The 12,356-nt window shown below is 40.0% G+C and overlaps 1 protein-coding gene and 1 pseudogene across 2 annotated transcripts; one reads left to right on the plus strand and one right to left on the minus strand.

Annotated features, from left to right (window-relative positions):
* Positions 1-941: 941 nt before the first annotated feature.
* Positions 942-7,401, plus strand: LOC149820709 (uncharacterized; annotated as a pseudogene). Its single transcript, XR_016426771.1, has 2 exons — positions 942-1,073; positions 6,961-7,401. The product of XR_016426771.1 is annotated as an uncharacterized LOC149820709 (transcript).
* LOC149820710 (uncharacterized) lies at positions 5,343-6,293 on the minus strand. The gene has a single exon (XM_089981847.1). The coding sequence runs from the start codon at positions 6,291-6,293 to the stop codon at positions 5,343-5,345; it is 951 nt and encodes a 316-aa protein (XP_089837973.1).
* Positions 7,402-12,356: the final 4,955 nt, after the last annotated feature.

The raw sequence follows: 12,356 nt of genomic DNA on the forward strand, positions 1-12,356 counted from the left end.
GGAGCTGTCAGTGGACGTCTCCGTGTGGTGGGATGTTGCACGTTCAAAACCCAATGGTAGGATAATAACTGGTATGGGTCTGCCTAACCCCAGCTCGCCTTTCTAAAAAACAAAATAAAAAAAATAAAATTGAATTCGGAGACTTAAAATCCCACATTTACATGTATTCGGATTCGGATCTTAATTGAACTTTTAAGGGGTATTTGTTTCAACCTCTATCATGAAAGAAGCCTCTTTCTTATTTTAGTTTTTTAGGAGGCATTTGTTTCAACCTCTTTCTTGTAAAACCTGCCTTCTTTCATAAGAAACATATCTCTTTCTCACATGGGATAAAACCAACATCCTCATGAGAAAGTTCTATTTTTCAAAAGTGCTTCTGTCTTTTTTTCCTATAAAAACGGTATCACACTTTTCCTCATGAAAACTTTTTTTTTTTCAAAAGTGCCTCTTTCATGGGAAAGTGTCTCTGTGAGTGAGTGTGTAATAGGGATGCAAATGAGTCGGATTCAGATGGAGGTTTTACCGAATCTTATTCTGATCTGAATCTCCATGTATTTAGCTGTTCCCGATCCTAACAGTTTATGGCAAATGACCCTTTTCAAGCAAGTTTTGGAAGTGCCAAAAATCACACTCTGAAGTTCTTGGAAAGTAAGCTTGTCAGGTGGTTCAAATTCAAAACAACTATGAGATGATCCATACCCAAAAATTAAAATATAGTTATTAATTAATTTCGATCAGGCAAGTGGACGGAAAAAGTTTGGAAATTTAGATTTTACCCTTATTCTACAAAATAACAGATTTTCCCTTATTATTGAAACCACTTTCGTAACTTTCTTTTTTTTCGTTCCATTTTACCTGCACCCATGAGTCCATGACCCATCTCACTTTATATTTGTTTCTGATATTTTTATAGAAAAAGATGTCTGGATCAGGAATTTCAAGAAATAAGGTGAGTGCATTGGAATTATGACTAAAAGCCAAGTGTATAGAAATTAGAAATCAGTGTTTGGAATACTAGGAAAGCTCTGTCTCTCTCTCTCTCTCTGTGAACCGACTTCTGACCTCCAGTAGAGGTATGTTTGTTGGTAAGAACAGTTTGATTGATTGGTGTTTTCGTTTCTTTTATGCAATTATTTTGTGTTGGTTCATTGGTTCCTTCGTGTTTTGTGTGAGAAAATGGTGGGGGTCTTGATACTTGATTATTCCTCTTTTGATCGTAAACCTCAATCATAGATTCATACCCCTTTATCAGATCTTTATGTTAACCTTATGTTTAATCCACTCATATAATCTCGCCATGTTTGGTTATTGTTCCTTCTAGTTTTGTGGTGGAACTCGGTTATACATACCATGTGTTTGACTAAATGCCTTATAGATGTATTTTAATTGATCTCTTTACTTTTTCGTATTATTTTCATTTTTGAGTGCCTCTGAGTTCTTACGTACGTGCACCAAACCTATGCAGTGGCTATGCATTCTAACAGCCAGTTTGATTTTGTGTTATTATCCAGATCTTTTATATAGCAGAACTTTTTGGGTTTTTTGAAAAATCTAGTGTAGAAGTTCATAACTATGTGTGTAGTCTGTGTATGTATGTGCACAGAAACCAGAAACAGGAAATAAACACAAGATTTATTGAGGTTCAGCACCAATTTAGTGCCTACGTCCTCCACTCCCACATACACCCTTTTTCTATTATTTTCCAGGATAATTGTTACAGAGAAGAGAGGAGAATTTATAGAGAGATTAGAGAGATTTGTTTCCTATTACAATTATAGAAATATAATAACTCTGATCACAAAAACTTTCCCAGCTGTTGCCTTCCTTATTTGAAGATATGGTCCAGATAGGCAACGATATGGACCATTATCTATTTCAACACCCGCCCTCAAGTTGGTAAGTAGACATCTACCATACCCAACTTGGCAATCGATTCTTCAAAGAACTTGGCTGACACTGCCTTTGTTAACATGTCTGCCAACTGTTGTTCTGATCTCACAAATGGAAACGATATGATCTTTTCTTCCAGATTTTGTTTGATAAAATGTCTATCAATCTCTATGTGCTTGGTCCTGTCATGTTGTATTGGGTTGTGGGCTATCTCAATTGCTGACTTGTTATCACAATGCAGCTGCATTTCTTCTTTTGGCCCATATTTCAATTCATTCATAAGTTTTCTCAACCACAACAACTCATATAGGCCTTTGGACATCCCTCTGAACTCTGCTTCTGCACTTGACAACGCAATAACATTTTGCTTCTTACTCCTCCATGTGACCAGATTTCCTCCCACAAAGGTGAAGTATCCTGACATTGATTTCCGATCTATTCTGTCTCCAGCCCAATCCGCATCCGTGTATCCCCAGACTTCTAAATGTCCATTTTTTCTAAATTGAATGCCTTTTCCTGGAGTTTTCTTTAGATACCTCAAAACTCTCATCACAACATCCATGTGTTGTTTTCTCGGGTCATGCATAAACTGACTCACCATGCTCACAGCATATGCAATATCGGGTCTAGTATGTGATAGGTAAATGAGTTTACCTACTAATTTCTGATAAGCTTCTCGATCCACCTTCGAATCTTCTGGGTTGTCTTCAAACTTCAAGTTCGGAATAATGGGTGTATCAGCTGGCTTACAATCTAGCATCCCTACCTCTGCGAGTAAGTCAAGTGTATATTTTCTCTGTGATAGGGATATACCTTCTTTTGAACGCAGTACCTCTATTCCCAAGAAGTACTTTAGACCGCCTAGATCCTTCATTTCAAATTCCTGCGATAGCCTCTGCTCTAGCCACTTGATTTCCATATTATCGTCCCCTGTAATTATCATGTCATCAACATAGATAATTAAGATGGTTACCTTGCCTTGACGATGCTTGAAGAACAGAGTATGATCAGAATCACTCTGATTGTAGTTATAGCTCTTCATGGCCTTACAGAATCGCCCGAACCATGCTCGGGGGGACTGTTTTAAGCCATATAGACTGCGCTCCAACTTGCACACCAGTTTCTTATTTTGTTGGTGGGAATACCCTGGCGGTAGGTCCATATAGATTTCCTCTTCTAAATCACCATGCAAAAATGCATTCTTCACATCAAACTGGTGTAAGGGCCAGTCAAAGTTTGCTGCAAGAGATAATAAGACTCGAACTGTGTTAAGCTTTGCAACTGGAGAAAAAGTTTCCTGGAAATCTATACCATATGTCTGAGTGTACCCTTTTGCGACCAACCTTGCCTTATATCGCTCAACTCTACCTGTGGCATCATATTTCACAGAAAACACCCATTTGCAGCCGACTGTTTTCTTCCCATTTGGTAGTTCTACCAAATTCCAAGTTTTAGTGATTTCTAGGGCTTTCATCTCAGTTTCCATGGCCTCAACCCATTTGGGATCCTGCAATGCTTCCCCCACAGTGTTTGGTACTGGATTTTTCGATAATTCTTTAGTGAAAGTTTGGACTAAGTTAGACAATCCTTTAGTGCTGGTATAGTTAGATATCGCATACCCTTCTTCGCTATACCGCTTAGGTCGTACATTTCGGTTAGTTCTTATGGGATACCTTCTTTCAGAGATGAGAGAACTTACCTCAGGAGCATCATCGGGAGGACTCAAGCGTGGCATTTCTTCTGGATCCTCGTGTGACTGTATCACCCCTGCTCCTGGTCTTTCTTCTCCATCTACCAGTGTACAGTCTGTATCCCCTGGTGCACGGTCTGTGTCCTCTGGTATGCGGACTGTGTAATCTTTTGTCTGGTTCGTATCGTCAGACGCATTTTCTGGTGAATGGCCAATCTCCTCTGGTATATGGACTGTATTGGTGTTCTCCTGATTATCCCACCATACTTGGTGATTTGGTTCCTCTTGTATTGATACAGGGGTTGGTTGGTTTGTGAAACAAGATTCACTCTCCAAGAACGTAACATCCATTGTCACATAGGTTTTTTTGGTTTCTAGATCAAAGCATTTATATCCTTTCTGATTGTTTCCATATCCAATGAACATGCATTTAATTGCACATGGTTCTAACTTTGTTCTTTTTTCTCTTGAAACATGCACATATGCTACACAGCCAAAAATTCTAGGTGCCAAGGTCAAGATTGAAGGAATTTCTACAAACGAAGCCAGTTTTTGCAATGGGGTAAGAAAATTTAGGGTTCTTGAGGGCATTCTATTCATGAGGTATACCGCAGTAGATATAGCGTGATTCCAAAAATTTTGAGGCACATTATTTTCAAACAATAGTGACCTAGCAATTTCTAAAATATGCCTATTTTTCCTTTCTGCCACTCCATTTTGTTGAGGGGTACCAACACAGGATGTCTCATGTACAATTCCATTGTCTCTCAAAAATTTTCTCAAGAAATTATTCACATACTCCCTCCCATTATCACTTCTAAGAATCTTAATCTTTTTCCAAATTGTTTTTGGACCAGATTCAAAAAATCTAGGAAACATGTGGCAACTTCATCCTTAGTTCTTAAGAGATACAACCAGGTCATTCGGGTACTATCATCAGTAAATAAAACAAACCATCTTTCTCCATTAATAGAGGTAACTGGGGCTGGACCCCACACATCAGAGTGTACTAAATCACCAAATTCCAAATTTTTAAAACAGGTACTAGGATACGTGTTTCTATGACTCTTACTTTTAATACAAGTTTCACATGAAATTTCAGAATTTGATAAATTACCCCATAATGACGGAAACATCTTCCGCATATAACCCACAGAAGGGTGCCCTAACCTCTTATGCCATAACAAAATATTATTCGTCTGAACACTCTGTCCAGTTAAACATGCAGAACCAACACTCAAATCTTCAAGGTGATACAGTCCATTGTGCTTAATACCACGCCCAAGTATCTCCTTCGTTAGAATGTCCTGAAAAATGCAAAAATTTGGGTACATTAGAACAACACAGTTTAAGTCTTCAGTTATTCTTCCCACTGATATGAGCCTTGTGGTCAGCGAAGGAACTAGTAATGTTTCTTTTAGACATAGAGATGGAGTAGCAATAACTTTTCCTGACCCTATAACTGGTGATTTAATCCCATTTGCACTCACAATTTCTTTCCTGTTTGATTCATGGATTTTTTCTAAATCAGAATCTAAATAGGTCATGTGATCAGTTGCTCCCGAGTCTATTACCCATTTTCCTAGATTATGTGCAATAAAAGCATTACCTTTCTCAGAAAAAACCTTTGTACCTTCAACGAAATTGGCTAGTGTGAGAGATGCCTGTCCTGTGTTGTCTCTGTGGCCTGGGTTATTATCTGTACGGTCTGTGCTCATCGTCTGATGAGCATGTCCCTTCTTACTTGCTCCCTTTCTCTCCTTCAACTCATGCCACCAGTCCGGGTACCCATGCAGTTGAAAACATGTCTCTCTAGTGTGCTTTGGGTTGTGGCAGTGGGTGCATCCTCCTCCTTCGACCCTTTTCCCTGGTTTGTTCCAGTTTTAAGAGAAAGTGATACCTCAGATGCGCGGGCTGTGTGACTACTCACACGGTCCGTGTTCCAGCCCGCGCGGTCCGTGCCCTTCACCGCCATAACAACCGGGTTGGGGTCACTGTTGCTGCACATCACCTTTTGCCTCATCTCCTCCCGTCTAACTCTGGCATACGCTTGCTCGATAGTTGGAAGAGGCACTGTCTGGATTATATCGGCTCGAGTGCTATCCAAACGATCATCCAGTCCAGCAAGAAACTTGTATACACGATCTTGTTGGACCCATAGGTTGTGCCTCTCAATATCCATCGTGCATGTCATGGGGTTTGGCCTCCTGAAGTCGATTTCCTTCCACAACCCCTGTAACTCATTATAGTATTTCTCCAATGACCCCCCCTTTTGATGCACCATATGAACCTTTTGTTGAAGATCATAAATTTGAGAGGCATCACATCCATCAAAAAAGGTTGTAGCTAAAGCATCCCATACCTCTTTTGACGTGGAATACCGATGGAAATTACCAATCAGAACTGGGTCCAAGGAATTTAGAATCAAACCTTTCACCATTGAGTCATGCATATTCCACTGCTCATAGCCCACATCGCCTACTGGGGGTGTTGGTTTTTCGCCCTTCACATATCCCAACTTGCCCTTGCCGGCCAGATGTGTCTCCATCATGGACAGCCATAGTCCATAGTTGTTTCCATCGAGTTTGACGATGGTCGAGTTAAACGGAACTTCGACCGGCACGGCCGTCGCCTTCTGTGTGGAGAGAAGTTCCTTCAATGCTTGAAGCAAGGTCATGTCAGTGCTGGGGTCTGGGCTCTTCCCTTCACTCATCTTCGTACTAGAGTCCTCCATCTCAGATCACCAACGTCAAATCTACGCCTGGTGCTCTGATACCATGTAGAAGTTCATAACTATGTGTGTAGTCTGTGTATGTATGTGCACAGAAACCAGAAACAGGAAATAAACACAAGATTTATTGAGGTTCAACACCAATTTAGTGCCTACGTCCTCCACTCCCACATACACCCTTTTTCTATTATTTTCCAGGATAATTGTTACAGAGAAGAGAGGAGAATTTATAGAGAGATTAGAGAGATTTGTTTCCTATTACAATTATAGAAATATAATAACTCTGATCACAAAAACTTTCCCAGCTGTTGCCTTCCTTATTTGAAGATATGGTCCAGATAGGCAACGATATGGACCATTATCTATTTCAACATCTAGTCATGGGATTTTTCTTTTTTAGCATGGTAACTGTAGTTTGGGGTGTGTTCGTTTGCACCCACTTATCTCATATATGTGATCAGTTGGTATATTGCGCCCTGCGCCTTGTCCCATTTCACCGGGTGAGCCCGTGCTTCCAAATATCCCCTTGGAGTCATTCCATTTGTAAGAAGTAGGCTCATGGAAGAATGAGACTTCATGCTTGCGAATTCTAGCATCTCTTCACTTGGATGTGGAATGACATTGTTTTCCTGTTTCTTGCTTTGTTCAGATTTTAGTGGTTGTAGTTGAGGCTTGCTACTAAGGGATGGGCAAAGCAAAGGGTGGTTCCATATTCATCAGGCTTGTCTCTGCAGCAGGCACTGGGTTCTTCTACGTCAAGCGGAAGAATCCACGAAGGATCACTGAGAAGCTTGAATTCAGAAAATATGACCCCCGGGTAAACAAGCATGTTCTCTTTACAGAGGCAAAGATGAAGTGAGAACTGATCATGCCTTACGTAAACCTCTTTTCTCTCTTTGATACAATGTTGTAGGTGATTCAATTCTGAATTTTCACCCTTCTTTAATTCTGCAAAGAGCTTCGCTGTTTTATGCTCTCTAGAAATCAGAACTAAAGCACAGTTACTTCCTTCTCCCAGTTTAGCAGTGGTTGTTCCTTGATAATGAATGGATTGCCAAAACTATGTTATTGCTGTGATGGTATTTGTCTAGCACCATGAAAATGCTATATCATGTGAATGCAGTCAGTCATTTAGAACATTAACAAGAATCATGAGTCCCTTAGTGTACTGCAGCCTATCAATGCATTCATCAAGCATGCTAACATTATAAAAAACTTTAAACACTAACTTGCTGGTCATTCCTTGGCTGTTGGTGCTTGAATCCACTCTGTTTCACCTTACTAGTAAGAGCTAGCCTATTGGTAGGAGAGAGGTACCCTTGTGATATCTTGTTTATCATTAAGGCCCCATTTAATTGTAAGAAAAACTTTTGGGAAAGAAGAGAGTTCTCCTAAAATAGGTGGGACCCATGCATTTCACCAAGTGCAAACCAGACATGGGGAATGTTTCCCCTTAAAAAACTTATCTTTTTGGATAAGTTTTATCCATTCTTTTAGGAGAAAAAAGCCTGAGTCATCATCAGTCTTTTTATCTGGATAAAGTCTATCCAACTTTTTATCCTACATTCAGAACGTGGCCTAAAGAAAAAGCAGGAGGCATGCCAAGCTGGAAACATGGGAACCAATACTTTTGTTGGACTTAGCTTTTAATACAGTTAATAATGGTATGTGGGAAAAAGCTAAATGTATGTATTGATAAGCATTGTGTTTGTTCAAAAGTTGCAACTAAGGTGATCAGTTTGTGCAAAGTCTAGTCATAAGACTCATAACTCACAACCACAATTAGTGCATGTTCCAATTCATCACAGGATCCTACTAGGCTCTCATTAAATGCACAGGAATCTGCAATTCCATATAAACTTGAATTTTTGCCTGATTCCCCACTAAATTGTATATCCCTAGAGACAATTCCTGGCGATGAATGCTGGAATGTTACATGGAGCTGCCACGTTGTCTTTTTTGGAACAGGAACACCTACAAAGTGTATAGGGTTTGGCAATACATATTGCTCAGTGGAAGAAAAGTGAACATAAAATTTTTCCAGAGCACTCAATGTTATAAAGTAAATTGATTGATAGGACCTTCATTGAACTAATTGCAATACTTATCGCCCAAAATCACTATATGTTAATCGCAGATTAAAAGAACCGGCAATGACCAACCACTGTCTAGATCACGGTCCTTGCTTGGGCATGTACCTCTGGCCGTGAAAAGATCAGATGCATTATGATTGCACAGATATTTGTGCATTAAGCACCTGATCACCATCCATCTTGGGGACAGGGCTGTCAGTTGTGGGGCCCAAGGCCTGATGGAGGGCAATCAGGTGCTTAATGCACAAATTTGGTACCATGTGATTGCACACTCCCTCTGGCCTGACCTCATATCATCTTTCCTGCCAATTCTTCATGAACTTCAATTTAAGGGGCTTATCACCAGCTCCCTCAATGGCTTCTGATCTTCATCTATCTCAGTATGGACTCAAGCAAGTGAAAGATCCCTAGCCTTGCAACTCTGAGGTGTGTGTTTTAGTCTCTTGGATCTCAGATCTCAAAGAGAAACTCGGATCTGATCTATCATCTGATGGGGGGAGATTATCATATTTGAGGTAAGAGGCATTTAAATGGTCAATGGAAAGGAGCTATGGTTTATGGAGAAACGCCCAGTTGCAAAATCATTATCCTACCAACGGGGGCTCTGCTTGTCTGGTAGGAGCAGCTAGTGTTAGTCACCTTGTGTTGGGACGTTGCAGGTTCAAAACCCAATGGTATAGTTGTACAACTGGTAGGGATCTGCCTAACCCCATCTTGCCTTTAAAAAAAAATCATTATCCTCAAATGTCCACACCTTCAAGAACAGTGTTTTTTATATGAAAAGAAATGCTGTCACAAATGATTTTTTTTATTGACAGCCAATGAAAATGTTGGGGATTTCGAAAACAATTCCCTTTTCCTTAGCCCCAAGGTGGGTTGGCATAGTGGGGTGAGGCCTTGTCAGACAGACGGTCCATCAAGGTTCAATTCTCATGGGTGTCACCCTTCTGCGCAAGTCAATGCATAGCATAGACCCTGTGGCCCATATGCAAATGTCACACACAAATGTGCGGTCTGAGTTATTCTGCTGATTTGGGGGTTTCCAAAACCTGGTTGACTGTTTAATTTTGGCGTTTCTGAAATAAAAAGCAAAGAGCAAACTGGAAACTATCCCTGGTGTGCAGGGGGCAGAGTACTGTAGACACTGAAACAGGGCCACGGTCAACGTGGCACCTCTCGGACTGTAACGGGACATCCAAACAGTAACGGTGGTTCTACCCATTATTTGAAAAAAAGAAGAAAAACACACACTGAGAACTTGTGAAGAATTATATGAAAACACAATCTAGAACAAAATGAGCCGGGAGCATTCTAATTTGCAGAATTCCTGCAGAGACCAAGTTTCACATTGTATACTAAAACAGTGAGAACTGAAATACCAGAACTAGAAATATGGGCATTTCCAACGCTTCTTTTGCAAATCCAACCATGTGGATGTGCTTGGGATGGTGAATTTGCTAGGAATCAACCATTGGATCTTGTATTTCCAATGAAAAAAATACATTTTTCGAATGCTTGAATATTTATGAAGATTGTGAGACATTAATTTTAAAGCCTTAAAAAAATATCGTTTATGCATCAAAATTGGATGATTCAGGAGAGGGTTCTTATAAAACCAAGCATGTAGATCACATCCGTAGCCTTAGATTCAAGAGAAAATAACAAAAAATCCATGAAAAACACGGTTCACACATTAGTTCTCATATTTCCAGTTCTCATATTCTAGTGACTCCTAAAACCACTACTTGAGTTTAAATGGCAGGCCAACAAATGAAAATGAAAGTGGCTCAGACATAAAATGCTAAAAAAGAAAAGGAACAAGGTGGACAATCATGACGCTTGTGTGAAGCTTGCAACACCCCCTCAATAAAACGACAAATGCCTCCAAATAAGGTACATTTGATGCACCAGACCCGTAATCCACAACACCTTGTCCTGGAGGGGGGTGCAACTCTTCTGTCCCGAAAGTGGGGATGCAAGGAAAACAGAAGGGGATGCAACAGTCCTGACTCATTTGTCCTCTTCCACCATGGGGTGTCCCTTGGTTCAAACACTCCCTCAAAGTCCCAAGTATAGCTTTATAGATTTTGTTATAGCCTTATATTGAGTTAGATAAAAAAAAAATTGATATTAGAGTTAGTTCAACTTGCTATTGCTAAATTTCCAAAATGTAGAGTGCAACAAGCATACAACTTCTACAACCCAGAGTAGTGAAAGCCATACCAACTTGCTCTCAAGAAACTAGCACGTTATCTAGTGTAGCTTTTCCAGAATCAGCACGCCTTGATTGAGGAATACTTCTGCTATCATTTGATTTTTTCTGTTGTGAGGACCTTCCGAGCTTCAAGGACCTTAACTTTAAGGATCTCAGAGACTCCCTAAGTGGTGTGTCATCTTCATCTGCTTCATCCTGATCTGAAGCACTAATGGAGTCATTGTCATCTTCCTCACCTGAGTTTTGCTCATCAAAAAGCTTTCTTCCTTGTAAGTTTTTTGCTTTTCGTGGACGCCCTCGGCGCCGTTGGACCTGCGCTTCCTCACCTCAAATCAACCAAATGAAACATCACCACTACTCTTGCTACTACGGAAAGAAATTAGAGGAAAGACACTGTCAAGGAGTTTTGCAAAATCAACATACACACACACACAACCTTATCGCAATGTTCATTAGAAGAAAAAAAATCATTGCATGGCAATGCATTTTTCGTGATATTTGTAGGCAACATTTAGAAAGTATATCAAGGAGAAAGCTCAAACAAACGGAGCAGCTAACACAGGCCAAAAAACAAGGATAATTGAACCAATTTGAATACATAAACAATTTGTCTCACAGAAAATGAAAATGTACTGAGCAGGTAACAGGATCCAGTGGTTCCTCAAAAAGTATGGACTGATGAGATACAATGACATGGAGAAAATATTTTGCACTGATAGAACAAGAAGCACTTCTTATTTCAAGGAGTGTAGATTCACATCCCCTTTCATGTTCGTGAGCATTTCTTTGTAAATGTCTGATAACTAGGGTAGTTTTTTGCAGCATATACGGTTTCAAATTTTTAAGACTAACATGGGAATGGGGTAGGGCATCATTTTTGAAGTTTGGGGTTGGCAGAGGACTTTAGGTGATAGGCTAATTTAACAATAGAGCAGATGGTGGCATTTCTGGATCCCAAGGGCAGAAATGTTTGACAGTTTGGTGATCTTCATCCCACTTAAGATGTAATGGAATTACAGAAGTCAGACATGGGGAGGAATTCAAGAAAATGTGCCGTGGTGTATGTTGTTTGCTGATGATATTGTTTTAGTTGATGAGTCTAGAGCTGGGGTTAATGCTAAGTTAGAATTATGGAGTCAGACATTGGAAGCAAGAGGTTTTAAGTTGAATAAGAGTAAGACAAAATATATAGAATGTCGGTTTAGTAAGCAACGAAGTAGTAATGGGAGTGTAGTGAAGCTTGGTGAGCAAGAAATACCGGTGGATGATTGTTTCAAATATTTGGGATCTATCATTCAAAAGTATGGAGAAATTGATGGAGAAGTAAATCATAGGATAAAGGTTGGGTGGATGAAATAGAAAAGTGCAATTGGAGTGTTGTGCGATCGTAAAATGTCATTGCGGTTGAAGGGAAAGTTTTATAGGACGACTATTAGGCCCGCTTTACTATATGGTACGGAATGTTGGGCTGCCAAGAGACATCATATTCAAAAAATGAGTGTAGCTGAGATGCATATGCTGAAATGGATGTTTAGAAATACAATAAAAGATAAGATTCGGAACAAGGAGATACATAAGAAGGTAGACGTTGCACCCATTGAAAATAAGATGAGAGAGAATCGTTTACGGTGGTTTGGACATATTCGGCGAAGGCCTAATGATGCTCCAGTTAGAAGGATGGAGAAATGGAAAAATATATTAGTTAAAAGAGGTCGGGGTAGGCCTAGGAAGACATGG

This window comes from Nuphar pumila, chromosome 12 (assembly GCF_984573655.1).
Source record: "Nuphar pumila chromosome 12, dmNupPumi1.hap1.1, whole genome shotgun sequence".
NCBI lineage: Eukaryota > Viridiplantae > Streptophyta > Magnoliopsida > Nymphaeales > Nymphaeaceae > Nuphar > Nuphar pumila.